Genomic DNA, 24,798 nt, shown 5'->3' on the forward strand with positions numbered 1-24,798 from the left:
TGCTTGAACAGAGCTTGCTACTCGAAAGCAGAAGCACAGGTTAAAGGAACGAAAATGTGCTGGAATAACTTCTGATAGTTCCCTTTTACACAGACTGTAAAACTCCGCTTGTTCTCACATATTGTTGGCTCTAGCTCAAAGACAAGCAACGAACATCCTTTTTGACCCGAGGCAAGGATTATATTCAACTCCAAAATATAGTATCATATTTATCAATCTGGCCGAAGGGCCAGATTTTCTGTAAAAACCGTAGAGGATGTTTAAACCTTACCTCTTTTTGCAATAAACTGAAATCGGCAGTATACTAAAACAAAACAGAGCAAAACCAAAGTGTTGCTTTCGCAACACAATTACTTAAATCAAATAATGCTCTAACAGTCAAAAATAAATAAACACAAAACCCACAGAAAGTTTTGTTTTGAATTAATTGTCGTCATAATATATTTTATGGAAAGGGGAGGCGTGAGTTCTAAAGAAACAGAATAGGCATCGATTGAACTATATGCATGGTTTGAAGCTTTTCAACAGCAACTTTTCAGTTCCGCTTACTGATGAAATATCGGTCGAAATGTTACGTTCCAGCATTATTACTAGTATTGCATTGTTACTAATAGTTGGCCCATAGTCTACCCAACAGTGTTGTTTTCTGGTTGAGCATTTAATGGGGATTATTTCATATATCTTTTGTGCGCGAGTATGATTACCGTCTTGGGCTCACTGAGGCCTCAGAAAAACCTGTGAAGAGTTTTGTTTAATATCTGGAGCTAGGTAGGATAATACTTTATTGCTAGATTACTATCAATACACAAATGACCGAATAGGAGATGAAAGAGCCCTATTTGGTCCAAGGAAAATATCAAGAAGTATTAAGATGTTCTATGACAAAAGACATGAAACTCTTTCGGAACCTCTCACTACCAGTAAGAGCAGGTGAATAAGGTGTTGTTGCTGAGGATGCTGAACAGGGGAGCTGGGGTCTAGTTGGATGTGAAGATGAGGGAAACATCCTCAGTGTCGTTTCATTAGAAACGACAGACTTACAAAGCCCATGTAAATGTTATTCTTCCTTTTAAGGCTGTAAGCTATGCAGCTTCAAGGAGGAAGATTTTGAGATTTTACTCTCTTTCTAAATTATCCGTAGCGAGTTCTTTTGGACTGACTTAATTTTGTTGCTAAATCAGAAATGGATCCCAGACATAACGTCTAAACGGCCTAACGAAAGGTTGGTCATAAATACTTCCTCGGAATGTGTTCTAATATACACATGGGTGGTGTATACTGAACTTCCATCTGACTGAAACTTGCTCTTCTTACTATTATATGCATTTTTTTTACGTAGTGTAAACAAGTTTTCTTGGACTTTATTCCTATATAAGGGGCATTACATCTAAAGAACGCACAATCTCTATGCTAGAAGTGCTCCTGAGGCCACGTTGCATGCGATGCTCTTTCATTGACTTTAAGAAAACGAACAAGCTCTCTGAAAATTGCCAGTCAATATAAGAATAATAGATATTATTTTAAAAAAAATTTCTTGCTAATTGCTGACCAATTATACCTTAACTCCTTTTACTTTTTACCTGCAGTCAGAAGCCCGGCCAGCTTCATACCACTATACTAGCTTAGAGCAGTTCCCTAAAATTTATCGAATGTATGCCTGGTCCAGGGTCGTCAAAATGTAAATTAGAACAACGGTTGTTAAGGGTCTAGATTTGTCTTTGTTTCTGGAATTGAAAAGAAATACTCTTGTTAGCTACGCTTTTTTCCTTAGACTTCTACGTAATATTTTGTTTTTGCAATATGCTCTTATTTGACATTTTCTCTTTGTTTTTTGTTTTTATACCACATTGAAATTTTTGAATCTTTTGTAGCTTAAGTTCAACCAACCTTTACTCGTGGCAGAGTGACCAAAATCTGCATATTCCTGGCAGTTCTGGGAGTACAGCCCGCCAGTTTATTCGATGTGTTTTGCACCAGTTAAGTCCAATGGGAATATTTCCTCTTCTGTTTCAAACTAGCATCCAAGGTAAGAGCAAAATGTAGGCTAAATTTGCCCCTTTTTTTGTGAAAAAATGGAACTTTTTATGAGCTTTGGAAGATATATACGGTATTGTCTTAAAAGGTGTAAAGATCTCATGGGGTTGTTAGTTCTTTCCGAAGGAAAAATGACTTTTTATCTTTCTATACTACTAGTACGAATAACTTACTGCAGCTCCAAGTTACCTAAGTCTAATGTATGCTCCTCCTCCACCCAAATTTGAAAATCTTTAACCCCTACCAAGAAGTTCCAATTTCCATTAGATCCTTATTCATACTCTTCTGACCTCATTCAGGGACAACGTGCTTTTCGTTTGGCCAGAAAGAACAATATTTGGCAATCTGGCATCCTTCATCCGAAAAACATGGCTTATCCATCTCAACCTTTCTTTCATTATTATCATGTGGGATAGTGGGATAGAACCACATTTTTCATAGAAATTGTTTTTGACATTTGAGCAGTCAGACGGGTACCTAAAACTGCCCGTAGACTATTATATACAGGGGTAAGAAAAGTTGGTCGACTGGTCTGAGCTACCATGTTTTTTAGTTTATGATTAAAATTCAAATCCTTTTTGGATGTGAAAGAACTATGCGATTCGAACACTTGTTGATCGTATATTTAGTCTTCCGTGTATTATATAGAGCTACTTCAACTTTCTGATAGTCTCGGTTTTGATAGCTACATTATTAATCAATTAATAAATCAATAAGATTTAAGTCCTTTTTATGCGTTTTTTTAACAATCGAAGCCGTGATGATTCTTAAGAGGGTTTGAATGTGGATTTAGTTATGTCATTTAACAACCAGTTTTGTTTCAGATAGGGTGACAAGGTCACTCTCTATACCACATCATTAGATTGATGTGATTAAATGTGATTTGTGATCGTTCTATTGTTCGTTTTCTTAAGCCTGTGATTTTTTTTTTTTTTAATACTTGCCCCTATTGTACTGCCTTAAATTTGCTATCCGACTAGCTGAAAACATTGGGGGGGGCGTCCTCTCCCTCATTTAAGACGCTCCTGCTGACAGATATATTATATGATTGCAGTTCAACCTTTGCTATCGAGAACGCGCCCACTAAGCGTACCTCCCAAGGTTTTCCCGACTGAAGTACCTTAAAAATCTTTTTTTTATTATTATTATTATTATTTGATTGGCTATCTCAAAATGTTCCTCCATGAGGTAAAATTATAGCTTGGTGCCATAAAATGGCAGAAAATACCAGTTCCCTGTAGCATAATCTTTTTGATCACTTTGAAAGGGTTCTAGAACTGTTGATTTCAGTTTGAATAAGCTCTCTCCCGATCTTCTAGGAACATCGGTTTGATGCGATCACCCTGGAAAAAAAACCTCATATTCGTGATCTTTTCTCTGAAGAAAAAAATCCAAGTTCTACATTGTTGTTCATAGGAGTAAGGTTTCCTTACCCAGGAATGCGTAAGCACTCTCCTAGAGGAGTGTGTAAAACCTCCGCAGCAAGATCTTCTCTAATAGACTGAATCTAATGATGTGATTTTCACTGAGATTACTTGCCTTTTTGAAGATGTTTTCCCCATTTTTCAAAATCAAGTAATTTTTCTCAGTCTCTGAGCGTTTTATATGTAACATTAAACTTTATATAATTGGAATCAGCATGAAAAACTTATTCTTTTGATGTATCATATATTATCAAAATTCCCTTTTTTATAGTTTTGGTTACTATTGGCCCAAGTTGTTCCTTACTTACAGTTTGTTATAACGAACTATGTGATTTTACACCATGTATTCTACACATATTCTGAAATATAGGTCACATATTCGAAATTCCATCTTTTCTTCTTTCTTTTTATTTGTCCCTTTCTGTTTATTTCTTAATTTGATGGAGGAGGATCGTGTGTAGCTGTGTTGGCGTCAGGCGGCTCAATGCTGCAGTGAGTTGTTGTAGTTTCACATATAAGGTGAATTTTCTATTGTTGGGGGGGGGAAATTTTGAATGGAGGAATCTTGTCGGGGGGGGGATTTTGCTCGAGGGGTGATTTGCCGGTGGTGAATGCGTTGGACCCCATTGAAACCATATCAGAGTAGAACAATAACCTTAGTTGTGGCGCCACAACCTTAGTTGTGGCGGCTTTAAGGCCTTTGTATTTATTGTATCGATTTTTCATGTTTTCTTCTTCACCAGTTTTGAGTGGTTGCTTTGACTTAGCAGTTTTGACTATCTATACATCCTATTTGTTAGTGGAGGCAATCGTTAAAATTTGGAAACTACATAAACCTAATGGGAATCAGTAGAGGATTATTTTCCGTTCTGACTGTCTCTTTTTCCTTCTGTTTCATCTTCTATGCATAAAATGTTTCAAAAAAATCAAAAAATACTTTTTGATAGGTTTCTGAACAAAACAGCATATTTTTTGAAACTATGTGAAAAAAAACCCAGCCAAACATGGAACAAATTGCAACGCGAATGATTTTTATATCAAAATGTAAAAATGGGAATAACATGCTAAAGTTCTACAAAAAGCGGAACCGGGAAATGCCTAAGAATCCTGCTTAAAGCCCTGAATTTTAGTTCAAAAATTAAAAATAAATGCTTTGGATATGAATGGGCTTTTAAGGGTCTTGTACTATATATTTGGACGTGCTGAGAACGAATATTAGCTGTAAAACTACTTTCCCCCCCAAAACTCAAATAAAAACCGAATTTCACGGATAAAACCCTAAATTTTATCTTTCTTCAAAGAGGCTTTGGGATGTTACTTTTTATTTTGTTTTACCTGCGGAATTACGCAGAAATGAATCACGAAAGACCCTTCGATCTGAATCTTGCATAGTCAAAACTTCTTTGGCAGCCCAAAATCGAGTTCTCAAACATATTTTCTTTTGGTGTTTTAAGTAATGCTATTAAAAACATACGTGTTTTGTTTACGTATTAGAAGATATTACTCTTTAGAAAATATATGTTTTATTGACTTTTGAAACTATAAGAAGTTTTGATAAGGCATCTCATGAGGATGGTCTACTTTCGACCCAGTGTCCCCCAGTCCTTTTTGTCTCTACGCTATTGATGGAGAGTGGTTGCTACACGAGATACCAGGGCAGGTAGAGATATCCTAGGGGGACTATCTATAACAACTATATGGCTTACTTGAGACCACATTACAAAAATATAGATTTTATTCTTTTACTGATATAGCTATAGATCTTCAACCAAATAATCTGCTCTTCAAAATAGAACAAAAAGGATTTTTAGGCGTGAAATCCACTAGACACCTTCTATTTTGCTAATTGATTCTATTTTACTACCAGAGAGGTTCATTTTGCTACTTGTGATACGGCTAGAAGAGAAAGGAATTAAAATTAATCATGCCACCGCCAGTGTGGACCTTCGTGCTGTGAAGGTGGCTGTTTCTATTGTGACTGCGACGAAATTTTTGGTTGTCGGTTATGATAAAGATTTGTTAGTTTACTGTTTAGTAACTCAAAAGAAAATACCGACCACCTTTTATAGAAAGTTGAAAGGAATCCTAATATGAATCTTTAGAGTATTCGAAAATTGAAGGAGAGCCTTTTTGACGCTACAGCAGACATTCTGTTCTTGCGTGTCTTCTTTGGGTGTGACACTGCATCAAGACTGCATGGTTTCAGTAAGCCGATGGATCTCACGCTTCCGAAAACCACTTTTCAACTAATTTGCTTCAGCGCTCAACTGATACACAGTATCAAAAATGAACTGCTTAAAGCTGCGACTGCTCGGCCGATTTAAAACTAAAAAGTGCGAAACACTCCATTCCCTGCGGCACGGGTTTTTCGTCAGCAAACTGTTAATATATGTATCCTTTGGCAGTCCTGGGAGACTTCCACGAACTTTGCAGCTGTTCGATACCACTTCTATAGAGTTTTGTTTCAGTTAGCAAACTGGCTTTTCGTCAGCAAACTGTCAATACCTATATCCTTTGGCAGTCCTGGAAGACTTCCACCAACTTTCTCAACTTTTCGATGCCGTTTCTATGGAGTTGTCTTTCAGTTTCTCTCGCTAGTCAGATTCGATATAAAGCTTTCTTTTGAAATAGGATTTTTGGACTCCAGATAACCGGCACGATTGTTAGATCATACCGCTATTTTTTTTTGCGAAGAGCTAAAGGCAGATTGTTTGTTTGAAACTAGATCCCACAACTGCTTGCACTTGATTTTCTTGTCTAACATGTCCAGCTTAGTAGGAAACTATTCTCCTATTTTGTTTTCCAAAAGAACATATGCTGGTGGAATTTTAGCTCAAATTGGGCTGCCAATGAAGGTATCATGTAAGGTGAATGTAAGGTATTTTGACTGTAAGATATCAAAAGATACTAACTTTAAGAAAAGTTAATTTTGGAGATTTTTCTGCATAAAATTTGGCTCCGGATAAGTCTAAAGCAAATCTAAAGCTGATATTCGTCCTCAGCAGGTCTGAATAAACAATAAAAAGTCGTTAAATCCCGGTCAAAACAAAGTATTTATCTTTTATTTTTGGACTAAAACCCGGGGTTTTAAGTGTGATTTTGGGGTATTTCCTGGCATTGGATTTTTCAACCAACCGCAAATTTAAATAGCTGTTTGTTGATTTTTTTTTTTTATACTTTTTTTAACTTTTATGTTTTTACTTTTTTTGGCCTTTTTTTTACTATTTGAATAACGTTGCTGTTTTAACGCACTTAAATAAACCATCTTCAATTTTTGTTTCAGCTAAGCTTAGGCAACAATTTTTTTCTACAATGGCATTTATATTGGCGGACTTTCCTGACCTGTCGCCATTTGCTCCCCTCATCTACGTACTAGAGGTAAGCAAAAGATCGCTCTCCATTCACGCTTGTTAGCAGGGCTACAATTGTGTTTAAATATCGTATTGACGTACTATCATAACGCTAGTTTAGGACGTAAGACGAAAAAGAGCAGAAACAAATTGCTTCTAAGTAGACAATACCAAGAAAGTGAAATAAACTCCCTTTTTGAATTCTTCTGGAATACTTTGTTCTTGTGGGTCTCGTGGGAGCCACGCAAAATATTCCTTAATGACGAAATAAAAACATTGAATTTCCTTTCAAGGAGATCCTTTTTATTGACTGTATAACCTGTTACAGCTATAGTCTGCCAAACATCTATATTTTGCTTTTTTTTAACATGACAGTGCAGTGTCAAAATTATTTATTTTTTCTAAAACTTTTTGAGAAACTATGCTAAAACGTGTAAATCTTTGATGTCTCAACGAAGAACGCTCTCAGCTATATATTCGAGGGGTAGGATGACGATTTCAGGGGAATCTGAAGTTAGAAAAACGCATAAATAGGAGATTATATCCAATACTAAAGATTTCTAATTAAAAATGGTTAAAATATTGATATTTTGTATATATAACCCGAAAATTCCCTGCATGTACCTTTGGTATTTACCTATAATTGTTTTTATGGTGTCAGGTATCCCACCATCTTGGTAAAAAACTCTTATATCTTCAAAAAAATTTACTGTTTATACCCATAATAATTAAAGCTCTTACCCACAAATACTTAGCCATTCATCATAATATTGGTTTGGACATTTTTTTTCTTTTTTTTGAGTCAAATGGACCCTTAATTTGACATATTGACAGTATATCAGCATTCTTTTTAGAATAAATGACTGTTCAGGGACAAAAAGACAACGCATGATACATCTCCCATTTGAATAATAAACAGAAATAGCAGTAGTCTACATAAAAGGAAAAGACAACGCAAGATACCTCTCCCATTTAAATAACAAACAGAAATAGCAGTAGGCTACATGCTTTATCGTTAGAAAGTATAGCCATCAAGCCATCTTTTTGACGAAATGAAAACTTTTGACATTATGAAATGAAATGAGAACTATTAGACGAATATAACAATGTAATGTGATTAATGCTGCCAAACAAGAACTAAAATTTGAAGGTCAAATCAAATTCTTCATATTATTTGTCTTATTCAAAGTCGCAAAACACAGTTTTCATTTTTTGAATGGGGCAAAAGCCCATCATATTGAGTTTAAATCAACTAAAGTATGCTAAATGTGAATATTAATGGGAATTACAAAGCCCTTTCAAGCTTTTATGTGATTTATCCGCCTACTAATATATGTTGATAAAGTGAATTTTACCCTGATATCTAATATTGATTTTCAAGCCGTTTTGCTCAATTGCTTGATCGTCATTATCCACCGATAAGCTAATAGTGACTGCAAGAACGTTCAAAGAATGGTCCTAAGCGATCAAGCAGCCAAGGTGGCTCTTCAAATCACTAATTGTAGACATTGAACTCAATCTGAAACTCAATCCCAGAATCAAGGGATCTTGCTGGTAGAAGAAAGCTCCTTTCTTGAAATTTAGCACTAAGGAAATTTCAGGTTTTTTTTTCAATATTACATAACAGGATTTACTGTTCTCTTTTGAACTAGAGGGAGAAATAATGTGGTTTTTCTAATCCTTTTCGAAAAATTCCTTACACAACAAACAGGGACTTTCATTCTACCTCCCTGAAAACAAGGCAATTACACTTTTTTGGGGTGACAGGGGAGGAGGCCTAAAATTAGGTAGAAAATGTGCGATAGTGTTATGATGTCCGGAACTCCTATAATTGCAGAACAGGATATTTTGGGTTGACGCTTGCATTGCGTTAAATTATGATTTAATTGTGAATGATTGTATGAGTGGTTCTATAATTGAAATATTGGATTTAAACCTAACACATTATGATTTGTATTTAACCACCGATTGTTGTGCATAAGTTTTTTTTCCATTCTTTTTCTAGTAAAACCGGGCTAATTTATTTATAAATTCAACGGTAAACCAAGCAGTTTGTTTTTAAAACCCTTATAATTGGAAGAAATTCCTATTAAAATAATTAAAATGAATTTATGTTTCTTTTTGTGGCTAAAAATAAGGGTCCAAAAGGGTAGCAACAAAGATATCAAATAGTTGTGTTTCAATAAGTTTCCAAATGCTATAACTGATAGACAGATGAATATTTTTTCCGGGAGAAACGACGAAATCATAAGGTTTGCAAATGTAAAGGATGAAAAAAAAAAAAAAAAAAAAACGAGGACGGGTAATACTTAGAAGTATGTTTAAGAGCTTGGTAGTATACACAGTTCTTATAAATATAAGTACAAAAAAGTATACTGCAAGTTTAATAGAAAATGAACTTGGACAAAAATACTTGTAATTTTGGGCCTGAATCCCCACGACTGCTTGCGTTTAAACTAATCCTTAGGGCTGAAAGAGGGTGACGGCAAGACATCATTGTAGTTGAGCGTCTTAGTTTTCTATTCCTCTTAAGTTGTCAGTCAAATCTTTATTTCTGATAGGCTGCTGAAGGGGTGTAACCACGCGTTCAATTAAGCTTATTGGAATTGATTGGAATCTATCGTTACTAACAGCCCATGAAAACTATTCGCTTTGAAAGACAATGATTTTCATTTGCAGTCAGTGAGGAACATCAGTTATAATCGTCTTTAATAACCTTCATTGACCATTCTAGCCGAATAAAGCCTAGCCAAATAAAGAACCATCCTAGCCGAGTGGTTAGCGCACTAGAATTTCAATCCTTTGTCCATGAAGATAGGGGTTCGAGTCCTGGTGTCACTGGTTATTTGGTTTTGAGTAGGGTTCTGTGGCGTGACTCAGTAATCTCGGCTAGAGTTGACCTAGCTTTAAATGGATGCCTGGAAAAATCTGGCAAAGGTAAACAGGAAGGATGGGCGAAAGCACGGGATCACTGAACCACCCCCAGTACACCTCCTGGCTGAAAGTCCATTAAGAGGAGATCAGCACCATTGGTAGGGACTGTAAAGTCCAATTTCTCATTTTCTACCTTATCTTTGTACTGACAACAGGTTAATGAAACAATGGACAAATATATCTCAGTTTATCTGATTTTATTTTAGATCTTATATTTATATGCTATATAGCTATATTTATACGATTTATATTACAGCAATATAATTACTGAGTAATATTCAGGTAGTATACTAGTAATATAGTTAGATGCTAGTTTGATAGCTATTAGATACTACTAATATAATTACTAAATAGATAATGGTTTACATTACTTAGTTATATTATTGGATGTATAAATAAAATATTTTATATTAGAAACGCTTTGTATTTAAAAGTAATATATCAATTATCTAATCAATTTATATTAATATATCAATTTATCTAAAAGTAATAAATCACACTTTTTTTATTCGTTGGTAAAAAACCAGAATGCAAACAACTCTGTGAGCAAGTTAAAAGGTAAAAGGCAATTAATTGCCTTTCTTTGCCGCAAGAATATACCTTCCTCGTGATCTGTGGCTAAAGTTAGTCTTGAAAAAAGTCTATTTTCTGAGGACAGTTTAAGATTCTGGCTCTCTCTGACTAGGGATCTAAAATTTCCAATTCAGTCAAACTCGCTTTCTTTATTAAATTATCTTAAAAACACAAAGAAGTTACAGTGGTGTCAATTCACGGACAATAGGGGGGGGGGGGGGGCAAAAATAGATTTTTGAAAATTAAGGATGGGAGGTGATTTTCAATTTTCCATGAAAATACCAAAAAATTGACTTTTCAAAGCAAACTCCCTCAAAAAAGTATGTTCCCAAATCTAGGGAGGGCAATTGGGGCCGTTGAGAATTTTAACCGAAAAAGGACCCACACAATAAAATCAGTATTTCAATTAAAAAAACAATAAACATCACAGAAAAGATAAGAAAATATCAAGAGAAATAGAAACTGACAACAAAAATTTTGAAAGAGAGAGAAATAGCAGGGACAAAGTGAATAGCAGGTAGTTGGTATTGCATTGGCAGAATATAGATAGCAGTGTGTATTTCTTGTACCCAAATTGTATTTTTGTTGGGTTTTATCTTTGTATTTATATTCATTCTTGAATTAAAATGACATAGAAATTAGTATTTATTTTCCCTACTCTAAACTATAAAACCTGGCTGAAGGGCCATGAAACAGAGATTAGCATCGCCGGTTTGGACCTTAAGGGTCTAGTACTGTCTTACTTACTTACTTACTTTATAGTAAGCTTGTTGTATATTATACTTGACCTGTGCAATAATGCTTACTTTATAGAATAGAAAACGGTGAACACTCGTCAGAGGACATCATTCTATGATTGCAAAAGCGCTGGGAAATCTGCCGAAATATACAAAGCTGCATATTCAAGAATCGAAAACTCCTTTTAAGCTTCAATTGCTACCTATCAATAAATCTATCCATTAAAATATGTGACTACAATCTATCTATAATGTATGTTGTGTCTAATAATGATCTCATTGAAGCAATTGACCACGCCCAAACACCTATCACTTGAAAAACTACGAATAATGTTTCCCAACATGTCTTGCTACTTGGAATGTCTTCCATTAGATGTCCCTAGTGGTGCACTTACGATGCATTGGTCAACAGTACTTACCCTACTTGAAGCATTCTTTTCCAAGATGGCCTCTGATATTGGCAATTTTACTGAAAAAGATGGACCTTTTATCTTCAGGATTCTCAACTCGGTGATGAAGTGCCCTGGCACTGGAGTGAACAAGGTGAGATTTTATAGATTTTATTCGACGTGTATGCTAAATATTTATGCAAGATGTGGGTTTGATGTTTCTTATCATGTCTCTGAGAAAAATTAATATTTACTCCCCCATTGGATTATTCCCCCCCCCCCCCACTGACCCCCTGGTGACTTTAGAGCTGGCTCATAATAAAACTACATACCTAGATGGATTTAAAAGGCCTTTTATCACAGCATGAATATTAAATATAGCGAAAGTTTGGTTCAGAAATGGGACACATCCCAGCGCGCGCTTTGGTAAGTTAACAAAGTGTCAAAGCAATATCTTCATTTGCTACTTGGTGTTCTTGGCATTCATTCAGATTTTAGCGATGGTGGAGTCACGAAGAAATATGTGCGACTGATGTGGCCCAAAAATCTCTAATGGAGAGTATAGGAATTTCCACCACTGTTTAATATTTATGTTTTACCTTCTATGCACAATATCTTTGTTTATCCTGTCAGGTCCTTCTATTACCTTGCAGTAAAGTTGTACTACTCTAATTCGTTGCTGGTAAATAATTTTTTTTTGCGGTCTGCTTTGATGACATTGTCTTAAATTGTGTGAGCTTTAAGTAGCTTTTAATTCTCCTTTTTCTTGTTCTTTCGCTATTCTTCGAGTAGATAATTGTGTTGCGGTGCAACAATGCTGCTTTTGTAGCTGTTTTTTTTCCGTGATCAGTGGTTAGTAGCTTCAAAGTGGTAAAAGATGCAAAATCGAGATTTCTCCTGGGTACGAAAACCGTGAAACAGAGCCGGAAACTTCAACTGAAGTTTTTAAAATTTCCAGGGTGTTTGCCAGAAAAAAATCTCGTGTTGCAAATACTGTCTAAACAAAGTATACAAGCTGTCAAAGTAAATTTTTTCAAAATAATTTTATGTTTTGCCCCTGCAGAACATTAAATTTTCCCTCTGAGAACCGAAGAATAATGTTCCACATATTTTTTATCCCTTGTACTCCGCATTGTATCTCTTGTTATATTTGAAATTGCTTCGTTCACTTAGAAATAGTTTCCACATTTGACATGATCAGATTTTTTGACATCCTAGAGGTTACTTTTTTTTCTAGACAAAGTAGATATTTTTTTTCTCTAATGCGAAGAGACAGATATAAAAACCGGAGCTGTCGTTGGTTTTTCTAGAATATAATTCCTTTTGTAACTTTCTGTCGGAAGTTTGGATTTTGCGAATTTCCCATTCTTTTTGTGAGTGAAGTGTCCAAGCGTCAAAGCTAAACTTTTAGAAATCAAACCGCAATTGAATGCTTATGGAACTTCATAATATCTCTTCGAAAACCTAAGTAAAATTTCTGTATCGTTCGTATGTTTTTAGAAATAATTCAGTAAATCTTGATTTCACTTAAATCTTGCTTTGATTGATGGGAAGTTCCATTTTTGTTTCTTCTAAAATTTAGATTCTGATGTTTTTTTGCATTTTAGAATTTTAATGCCGTGAAATGTAAGTAAGAAGACATGAATTCTTCCATGTTTGAAAATGAACTGCACATTGTGAAGTTTTCATTGCCTTTCCATTTCCTTGATATCCCAGAGGTCAATATTCTCTAGAAAAGATAGAACTTTTTTTCCAACACTGAAAGACAAATCTTGATCTCCTAAGATCTGGAACTTACATTGGTTTTTACTATTTTTTTTTTTTTTTACTTTTTGTATTATGAGCTTAGAAATTATTGAATAGCCCAAATTTGGTCAAAGTGAAATGCCTTAGCTTTGAAGCGTAATGTTTTAGAAATCTAATAAATTTGAATACTGATAGACCTTAATATTACTTCTTCAGCAATCAAAATTTACGTATCTATCATAGATTTTTAGGAAATGCTCCGAGAAATACTGATTTCGATTCAGAAATTCTTATTTCTGATCAGAAATCTATTTAAGAAATCTATTAAATAGAATTTCTATGGGAAATTCTGTTTATTATATTTTAGAGGCTTAAACCATTAAAAGAAAACAAGAAGATCCAAAAATCAACTTTACACTAAAACATTAAAGTTTACACAATGAACCTTTTCGCGGACGTTCATCAAATAGTTTGTGATAGCGAACTGTAGTAAGGAGCGACCCGGCTCAAAAGTAACCAAAACTCTAAAAAACCGTATTCTGATACTAATAGACACATCAAAAGAATTGGATTTTTATCTTGATTTTAAATATATAATTTTCATCAAATTTAGTCCTACCCATCAAAAGTTACGAGCCTAAGAAAATTTGCTTTATTTTGGAAAATAGAGGGAAAATCAACCGTCACAATATCTTATCGAAAATCACACCATCACATTCAGCTTATCAGAGAACCCTACTGTAGCAGTTTTGAGCGTCTATCTACAAAAATGTGGAATTTTGTATTTTTGGCCAGAAGGCCGTTCACGGGTGCGTGTTTATTTGTTGTTGTTTTTTTGTTGTTTTTTTCCCAGGGGTGATCATACCGAACCAGTGGTCCTAGAATGTCGCGAAAGGGCTCATTTTACCGGAAATTAAAAGTTTTAGTGCCTAATTTAAGTGACCAAAAAATTGGAGGTCACCTAAGCCCCCTCCCACGCTCATTTTTCTCCAAAGTCACCGGCTTAAAATTTTGAGATAGCCATTTTGTTCAGACCTAATAACTATATCTTTGGGGATGACTTACTCCCCCAAAGTCCCTGGGGGAGGGGCTGCAAGTTGCGTACTTTGACCATTGTTTACATATAGAAATGGATGTTTCGAAGTGTATAGACGTTTTCAGGGGGATTTTTTCTGGTTGGGCGAGGGGGTCGAGGGGAGGGAGTTACGTGGGATGATCTTTCCATGGAGAATTTACCATGGGGGAAGAGAAATTCCATGAAGGGGGTGCAGGATTTCCTAGGATTCTTAAAATGAAAAAATGAATATGAAAAACTTTTTTCAATTGGATGTAAGGAGCAGCAATAAAACTTAAAACGAACAGAAATTATTAGGCATATGAGGAAGTTCATCTCCTCCTAAATATCTTACTCTGTACGCTAAAGTATTTTTGTAATTTCAGCTATTTATTGTACGACCTTTGTGATTCAGGGGGTCATTCTTAATGAATTGGGATAAAATTTAAGCTTTAGTGTAAAGAGCGAGGTATTGATGAGGGGGCGAACCCTCTCATATACATAATAAAATTATACGAATATAGAAGCTTGTTATGTAAGCTAATTCGTAAGTTACGTATATTTATTACTAATAAAAACGTTCGTAAAAAAAAGTTCTAGTTGCCTTTTTAAGCAACTTAAGAATTGGAGGGCAAATAGGCCTCCTACCCCACTCTTTTTTTAAATCGTCCAATCAGAACTATGAGAAAGCCATTTAGCCCCCAAAAAATTAATATGTAAATTTCGTTTTAAACATTTATCTGCGGAGAGCCAAAATCAAAACAAGTATTAATTCAAAAACGTTCAGAAATTAAAAAAAAAAGTTTTTTCAACTGAAAGTAAGTAGCGGAATTAAAACTTAAAACGAATAGAAATTACTCCGTATATGAAAGGGGCAATTCCCTCCTAAGCGCCCCGCTCTTTACGCTAAAGTTTTTTTATTGTTTCAAAAAGTAGGGTTGTGAGAAAGGGTCAAACTTTAGCGTAAAGAGAGGGGTGCTTAGGAGGAATAGTCCCTTTCATATACGGAGTAATTTCTGTTCCGTTTTAAGTTTTAATGTCGCTCCTTACTTTCAGTTGAAAAAACTTGTTTTGTTTTTTTTTTAATTTAATTAACCGTAGTGACTAGTGCTTAATATAGGTAAAAATAAAAACAGTATTTATACAGTGTTTGGCGATTATTATCGAATTCACAGAACTTGTTTCAGAAGTTATCTAATTACTTGTTGACCTTACAAATAATTAAATAAAAAAAACAAGTTTTTTTAACTGAAAGTAAGGAGCGACATTAAAACTTAAAACGAACAGAAATTACTTCGTATATGAAAGAGGCTGCTTCCTCATCAACGCCCCGCTCTTTACGCTAAAGTTTGACTCTTTCTCTCAATTCTTCTTTCTAAAACAGTAAAAAAAACTTTAGCGTAAAGAGCGGGGCGTTGATGAGGAAGCAGCCTCTTTCATATACGAAGTAATTTCTGTTCGTTTTAAGTTTTAATGTCGCTCCTTACTTTCAGTTAAAAAAACTTGTTTTTTTTATTTAATTTCTGAACGTTTTTGAATCAATGAATGTTTTGATTTTGGCTCTCCGCAGAGGAATAATCAAAACGAAATTTGTATATTTTTTTTTTTGGCTCAATGGCTTTCTCATAATTTTGATCGAATGATTTTGAGAAAAAAAGAGCGGGGGACGAAGCCTAGTTGCCCCCCGATTTTTTGGTTAATTAAAAAGGCAACTAGAATTTTTAATTTTTTACGAATCTTTTTATTGGTAAAAGATTTACGTAACTTATAAATTAGCTTACGTAAAGAACTTTTGTATTCTCATGTTTTTATTACATATATGAGGGGATTCGCCCCATCGTCAGTACCTCGCTCTTTACACTAAAGCTTACATTTTATCCCAATTCATTAAGAATGACCCCCTGAATCACAAAAGCCATAGAATAAGTAGTTGAAATTACTGAAAATACTTTAGCGTAAAGAGCGAGGTATTAGAAGGAGGTGAGCCCCTCATATGGGTAATAATTTCTGTTTGTTTTAAGTTTTATTGCTGTTCCTTACTTCCAGCTGAAAAAGCTTTTTCACTTTTATTTTTAATTATTTTTTTTTAAATAATGCTAGTAAATCCTGCTCTCCCTTCATGGAAATTTTCTTCTCCCATTACAAATTCTCGAAGGAAAGTTCCCCCAGCATATCCCCCTCTTCTCAACCCCTCCCCCAAACCAAAAAAATCCTCCTGAAAACGCCTGTATACTTCCCAATAACCATTACTATATGTAAGCACAGGTCAAAGTTTGTAACTTGTTGCCCCTCCCACGGGGACTGTGGGGGAGTAAGTCGTCCCCAAAGACATAGTTATAAGGTTTTTCGACTACGCTGAATAAAATGGCTATCTCAGAATTTTGATCCGTTGACTTTGGGAAAATAATTAGCGTGGGAGGGGGCCTAGGTGCCCTCCAATTTGTTTGGTCACTTAAAAAGGGCACTAGAACTTTTCATTTCCGTTAGGATGAGCCCTCTTGCAACATTCTAGGACAACTGGGTCGATACGATCACCCCTGGGGAAAAAAAACAAAAAAAAAAAAAACAAATAAACACGCATCCGTGATCTGCCTTCTGGCAAAAAATGCAAAATTCCACATTTTTGTAGATAGGAGCTCGAAACTTCTACAGTAGGGTTCTCTGATACGCTGAATCTGATGGTGTGATTTTCGTTAAGATTCTATGACTTTTAGGGGGCGTTTCCCCCTATTTTCTAAAATAACGCAAATTTTCTCAGGCTCGTAACTTTTGATGGGTAAGACTAAACTTGATGAAACTTATATATTTAAAACCAGCATTAAAATGCGATTCTTTTGATGTAGCTATTGGTATCAAAATTCCATTTTTTAGAGTTTTGGTTACTATTGAGCCGGGTCGCTCCTTACTACAGTTCGTTACCACGAACTGTTTGATAACCTACAATAATCGTAACGCATCTGCAAACTTGATAAGGGGGCATACATGTTTATTACCCGTGTGGTATTGTATGTGTTGCTCAGCAACTTTGATCTAAGGGGTATAGCTGCTACAACACTCCACGAGGCCTCAGCACCAGAAGTCTAATATGAATTGTTTACTCTGTTAACTTTGTGTGCTGTTGGCTATATTTGAAGTTGCTCTTCAAGCCAAGAACACTCGGCATCTAGCATACCAGTTTTGTACGTATTTTCCAATTAAAATATACCAATTAGTTGCCTTACACCGTAATGAGAACTATCTTTCTAATCTAAATAAGCATAATTTGACAGTCGACAGCATCTGGTACTTTAAATTTTATCTAAACATTCGGAAAGACGAGTATGTTATAATAATAGTGGAGGTTCTATTTGTGTTTTAGTTGAGTATTTTTTGGGTAATAATCGTGTATAAACGTTTAAATGTAAATTTGTTTCAACGATCAGAAATTATAATATTACCTTAAGTTTTTAAAGTATATGAGAAAGAGAACTGTGTTGTTTTTTCTTTATTGCAGTTGTATTACATGAAATGCCTATGGAATGATTTTCTGGTTTTCTTCATTTCTGAAGTGTTCAATGACATTATCATTCCGCGAAAAAGGCTTACCTTCAAAATTTTGTCCCGTGTGTGCACAGCTGCACACCTTGTATCTGACAATTCAGATGACATTTAGTCAAGATTTTTAAAGTCAGTTTTTCAAGCTGTTTCGAGAGGTGAAAACCAACAAAATATTAGAAAGATCATTAAACAGATACCACCCGAAGAAATATTCTGAATTGTCTGGCAGCCCGTAGGAAGAAAATAATTTCATTTCCTTCCCTACAATCATTCGTTTTTCTTCTGAGAGATATCCCGTTTATTAACCTTAGAAATACTTGTAAATTGCGTGAAATTTATGACCAGTTGTGTAATTTTTTCCATTAGTTTCAAAAGTAACTAATTTTCGTAGATAATTTCGAAAACCACACTGCCTTTCCATGACGAAAACACAACAGTTCTAAACAGGGATCAAACCTTTTAATCGACAGTGAAACAAATATAAAAATTTTAACTGGATATTTCTGACACATATACAGTGTCCATCATCAGCAATAACACTAAAAGACAACAATAAAAAGAAACGAAATTTATACCCAATAAACTAATTACATACAGTTTATTGCTCTTATTTTTTCAATGCAACAGCAGAACCAAATCTCCTTGAACTTTTTGGTTCCGGTTCATTAGATTCATCTGACACATAATTTGGACAGAGGTCAAAGCTCTTAGGTGAAATGAGATTTAAGATTTACTTTATTTGACCTCAGTAAATTATCATAAATTAAATTAAATCCAAATTCACCTCTATCTCTGTTTATGGAATTATTCTTGAATAAGATATTTTTAATTTCGATTGTCTCCCTGAAAATTTGCTTTAAACCTTATTCCCTGAAATCAAAGCGACATTCTCAAACAAAATAAAATGACTTGGATAATTAAAAATATGTTCCAATAGAGCTGACGTGAAGATTTCACGTCGGCTCTATCGGAACATATTTTTAATTATCCAAATCATTTATTAAAAAAAAATTATTCAAAAATAATTCCATAAACAGAGATACAGGTGATGGATGCAGTATATGTGTCCGAAATATCCAGTTAAAAATTTGTTTTACTGTCGATTAAAAGGTTTCATCCCTATTTTGAACTGTTATATTGACTAATTTTTTGTTTTTCAATGTATAATGTATTTTCGTTACCAAGGCTGCACGTCTTTTTATAACTTTTTTTTCAGGAAATTTTGGAACCTGTAAGTAAAATAGTGGCATATGTCGTACAACATTGGAACTTTTCATTGAAGTATCTCACTGAGCTTTTGAGGAACTCTTCGAAAACGTATTCTAGAGTGAGTTGTCCTTTTTTCCGAAGTTAAGGTTGAATTTTCTTCTAAATTAGATGCTGGCAATCGATCCTGCACGTTTCATAGACCCTTAATTGAGGTAAACACGGAAAAGATAAGAAAAAAAAAGATATTTTACGATTATAAATTTGTAATCATTTTGTAATATTACTTAATGACTATATTTTACATTGTGCTTATGATTGCAGGAACGATTGTAGTATTGTAAATATAAACTAAAAGAAACAGAAAATACCCGTAATGGAAGAAGATTTCAAGACTGAATCATTGAAAAAAAGATGAAGTGCACTAAACAGAAAAAAGTTCTTTGTTCCTTATACCTTAGGCGTTGAAGGGATGGGATCTCTCATTTTCGTGTGCCAAGTCATCTACAGTGCTCAACACAGAAAAAAAAACAATAAAGAACGCATAACTTTTGAAGTGAATTACAAAAAAAAACAGGGGAAACACAGAAAGGAACCAAAAAGAACGGTTCAAAGTTCAATTGGGCAAGAATCCTGTCCCCAGGGATTAATACGGCCTGTCTACTGGCATGATTTTTGGTGATACGGTTCGCTTTATTTGGTTCAAAATGAAACGTTTTAACTGTATCCCTAGTTCTTTGCTTGTTATACCGTAGATCTAGAATACAATCTAGCATAATAAATTACATTAAAATTATCTATAACTATTCACGTACTACCAGCAGTAACAATATACAAAAGAAACAATTATGATTCAATTAATGAATGTTATTTCTTAAAGTTCCTTTTAAATAAACCGAGGAAGATATTAGTGGAAGTGAACTCCAAATCAAATGTTGTCTTTCTTTTATAGCTCCATAGGAAGATATGTTCATATAGAGTTCAACTCGCCATTTTTTTATGTCTCTTTTAATTTTTTCTTAATTTATTTGTTTGTGTTTTATTCAGTTTTACTCGTTTTGTTTTTTTAGCATATTGTGACCAACCTCAGTTTAAATAATGATCAATGAACGGATTTTCATTCAAACAATTTTAGTTTGGACATTTTTTGGCCAGTCTCTTAGTTTTTGCTGTTTTTTGTTTGTCTTGTTTTCATTTATTGACCCCGAGATTCGAATTTGGTTCTTCAGGGGTTGTAATAGCAATTTTCTAAAATAAATGCCTTATCATGCCCCCTTTTGTCTGATAGAACAAGTCTATTTACTGGATTTATGGCAAATTTCTTTGCGGTTTTATCCGTTGTCTTTAAAACAAAAAAGTGTTTTTTTTTTTTTTTTAAAAGCGTTAAAACAAAATGTAGATTGATTTGCTAAGAGTTTTAAGAGTAAATATTTTTTTATGAGATATTTTGCTTTAGGATAAAAAAAAACACATACACACTTGCTTCTCATGGTCTGTAAAAGACTGGGAGGGGAAAAAATAAGGTCATATGGCTGTATTTACTTAGTTTAAAAAAGAAAAATGTTTTGTAATGTCTTTGAGTAGTTTATCCATAAAGCAGCTTTAATTTCAGGAACGAGAACGAATTTCAATTGCTAGAAGCCTTGTAAGTGACGCGATTTCTGCTTTACGTTTTAAGTCCCCGTATAACGACACCTCACTGCTATACTTAACTGCTGGAACCGTCTTTGACCATGGTGGACAATTCTTTACAGACACTTGCCTAGAAATAAAGGATGCATTCCTTGACACGGACCCTGGCAGCCTATGCATTGCAGAATGCCTGAGGCCTTATATGACTGAAGTGCTGGACTTCATCAGTGATGTACATTCGCTGGCCAAAATTAAGGTAAGCAATATGAAATTCATATTTTAAAATTTTATTTTTCAATATATGTCTCTTTTTTTTTAAGTTACCATGTCAACTTACTTGTCAAGACTATGTTAACAACGTTATCCGTTGACTCCTTGACAACGTAAATCTAGTAAACAGCTTCTTTATTAGGTTTGTTAGTAAGAATTCTTTGCCTAATGCATTGATAATTGTATTTGGAATACAGGAAGAAAAGTATATCTTTGTTTCTTTTGAAATCTAAAATTTTTGGAAGAATTTTGGAAAAAATGAAATTTTTCTAAAACTTTAGGTCTTAGAACGTTTTTTTTTTTTGTAGTAGTTATTGTTTGTCTTTTTTTGTTAATCATCACATTTATATTTTGAACTATTGTATATTAAACATATAAAATATGAAACCTCATCATGGTTATAGCCAAGCACGTACGCATGAATTTTTTTTCGGGGGGGCCAAAACCTTTGAAACAGCAGATATAAAGTAGCACTTTTTTTTATTTAGTAACTAAATAAATGCAAAAAGCACGTATATTGGAAAATACAGATTAACTTTAATCTGTAGTATTGTAGCGGATGGGGGGGAAGGAGACTGAAGCCTCAAAAGTACGTTTTAGGCTCGTGTTATGTTCATAGCGATATAGAACCAGTGATTAATCTATTATATCCCACTGAAAGGGAAATTTTAGGGCTAATACTGCAATATGGGTGCTGTGGGGTTAGTTCTTCTATTGCGAATACGTCGATTTTAATGAAAAATGGTAGTTTCCAAAGTTGATCCATTAAAAGCTGTACTTTATCCTGAAAAGGGGGGGATAAACGCCGTAATATCAAGGATAATTCTATTTTGCTGTGGAAAGCAGACTCTCTTTACAAAAAAAAAGTACAATTGCTAATTACTTCAAAGAGGGTAAAAGTTAGACAGAAAATGGGTTAATAATTGGGCAGTGACTTGACCAGGTAATTGCATGCTGTAAAATCCCAAAAAAAGGCTGCACACATGTATCTAGATTCTTAATAAATGTCCTGTTTCTGCCAGAAATCCCAAGAAACCATGGGGAAATTAAACATTTCACAAAATTTCGGGTGGAAATTTCGGAAATGATGCGTACGTGCCAGGTTATAACTAATTTGTTTTTTTCCACATTGATTTTCAGAGTTTCCTTCAAGTAAATATTATAACGACATATTCAGTTTTAATTTTCAGTTTTCCATTGAGTAAAAAACACAATTTTTGCAGGTAAATAGATAACGATCAGAAATGAAGATGCGCTAAAATTATCACCAAATTTGCCAAATACACCAAATTACCGGAATTAGTACCCGTTAGAGGGATGCCGCTACTGTCAATTCTATGCTAAGTCTATTAGGGTACAATTGCCTCCTCGATTCTTTGCCCCACCCCCTGCTAGATTTTGAAGACTACTGTTTTGGTATCTTAATTGAATTTTTTTTTTTTTTGTATTTTCATATAGAATGCATTTCCCAAACACATTTAGATTCTATTTCTAAACAGGAGTGCTTAGATTACGTAGCTAAGATTATAATTTTGAGAAGAGGCAATCAGTAAGAATTTGTCCGTGTATGGGGTGGTGGCTACAGAAATTCTTATTTTTAAGCACATTTCTCAAGATTTTTTGGTCTTCAATTTACTTTAACCTTTCCGTTCTATAAAGTGGGGTCAATTGCCCTATGTTATAAAGCTGTGAAGAGTTGTTAAGATTACTTTGAACCATTTTATTTTGTGTATCTATTAGACTTGTTGTAGATTATGTGATGTTTTAGTGACTTCATAGTCATTTTATTTCTTTTATTCAGAAACAGTGAATAATAGATACTGACCAAATACCAATGTATGATTGTATATACCTATGTTGCATATACATTTTGTAATAGTGCATACCAACTTATTTCCTGATCATTCTAAAAGCTATTAAATAAAAAAACAAGTTTTTTTAGCTGAAAGTAAGGAGCGACATTAAAACTTACAACGAATAGAAATTACTTCGTATATGAAAGGGGCTGCTTCCTCATCAACGCCCCGCTCTTTACGCTAAAGTTTGACTCTTTCTCTTAACTCTACTTTTTAAAACAGTAAAAAACTTAAGCGTAAAGAGCGGGGCGTTGATGAGGAAGCAGCCCCTTTCATATACGAAGTAATTTCTGTTCGTTTTAAGTTTTAATGTCGCTCCTTACTTTCAGCTAAAAAAACTTGTTTTTTTATTTAATTTCTGAACGTTTTTGAATCAATGCATGTTTTGATTTTGGCTATCCGCAGAGGAATAATTAACACGGAATTTGGAAGTTTATTTTATTTTTTTTTGGCTAAATGGCTTTCTCATAGTTTTGATCGAATGATTTTGAGAAAAAAGGGAACGGTGGAGGAAGCCTAGTTACCCTGCGATTTTTTGGTTACTTAAAAAGGTAACTAGAACTTTTGATATTTTGCGAATGTTTTTATTAGTAAAAGATAAATATAACTTATAAATTAGCTTACGTAACGAACTTTTGTAATCTCATGTTTTTATTACACATATGAGGGGTTCACCCCCTCGTCAGTACCTCGCTCTTTACACTAAAAATTAAATTTTGTCCCAATTCATTAAGAATGACCCCTGAATCACAAAAGCAGTAGAATAAATAGTTGAAATCACTAAAAATACTTTAGCGTAAAGAGCGAGGTATTAGGAGGAGGTGAGCCCCTCATATGCGTAATAATTTCTGTTCGTTTTAAGTTTTAATGCTGCTCCTTACTTCCAGTTGAAAAAACTTTTCGTATTTATTTTTGCATTGTTTTTTTTTTAATAATGCTAGAAAATCCTGCGCTCCCTTCATAGAAATTTTCTTCCCCCATGACAAATTCCTCAATGGAAAGCTCCCCCAACATATCCCCGTCTTGTCAACCCCTCCCCCCAACCAAAGAATCTATCTGAAAACGTCTGTACACTTCCCAATAACCATTACTACATGTAAGCACTGGTCAAAGTTTGTAACTTGTAGCCCCTCCCACGGGGACTGTGGGGGATTAAGTTGTCCCCAAAGACATAGTTATAAGGTTTTTCGACTACGCTGAATAAAATGGCTATCTCAGAATTTTGATCCGTTGACTTTGGGAAAATAATTAGCGTGGGAGGGGGCCTAGGTGCCCTCCAATTTTTTTGGTTACTTAAAAAGGGCACTAGAACTTTTCATTTCCGTTAGAATGAGCCCTCTGGCAAGATTCTAGGACCACTGGGTCAATACGATCACCCCTGGAAAAAAAAACAAAAAACAAATAAACACGCGCATCCGTGATCTGCCTTCTGGCAAAAAATACAAAATTCCACATTTTTGTAGATAGGAGCTTGAAACTCTTACAACAGGATTCTCTGATACGCTGAACCTGATGATGTGATTTTGTTAAGATTCTGTGACTTTTAGGGGGTGTTTCCCCCTATTTTCTAAAATAAGGCAAATTTTCTCAGGCTCGTAACTTTTAATGGGTAAGACTAAACGTGATGAAACTTATCAAATCAGTATTAAAATGCGCTTCTTTTGATGTATCTATTGGTATAAAAATTACATTTTTTTAGAGTTTTGGTTACTATTGAGCCGGGTCGCTCCTTACTACAGTTCGTTACCACGAACTGTTTGATTATTATTAAACGGTCCTATATCACAATTTGTAGAGAATGCCATAATATATGTTTTGACTCTCTGACAATCAAGACTGAATTTCCACAGGACAGATTCTTGCCGCGAAAAGGGCTAGAAAGGACATTTTTAGAAAGTGGCACTACTGATCCTTGAGTAAGAAAACGAAAATTCGAAAAAGCCATTTATTTGGAAGAGAATTTCGATTGATTTCAATTTGTTTTGTTTAAAATGTTTATAGAATTATAGATATCAAATCTTCCCGTAGGCCATTGTTTGTGTTATGTGAATAATTG

General features: G+C 34.4%; 1 protein-coding gene across 1 annotated transcript in view; it reads left to right on the forward strand.

Annotated features, from left to right (window-relative positions):
• Positions 1 to 24,798, forward strand: part of LOC136027128 (protein unc-79 homolog) — a gene marked incomplete in the record, with an annotated part of 218,865 nt that overhangs the window by 171,185 nt on the left and 22,882 nt on the right. The window contains 5 exon segments of the mRNA XM_065704088.1: positions 1,872 to 2,026; positions 6,742 to 6,836; positions 11,338 to 11,595; positions 18,995 to 19,105; positions 20,597 to 20,872. Coding sequence (XP_065560160.1) covers positions 1,872 to 2,026; positions 6,742 to 6,836; positions 11,338 to 11,595; positions 18,995 to 19,105; positions 20,597 to 20,872 — 895 coding nt within the window.

Source organism: Artemia franciscana, chromosome 5 (genome assembly GCF_032884065.1).
Source record: "Artemia franciscana chromosome 5, ASM3288406v1, whole genome shotgun sequence".
NCBI lineage: Eukaryota > Metazoa > Arthropoda > Branchiopoda > Anostraca > Artemiidae > Artemia > Artemia franciscana.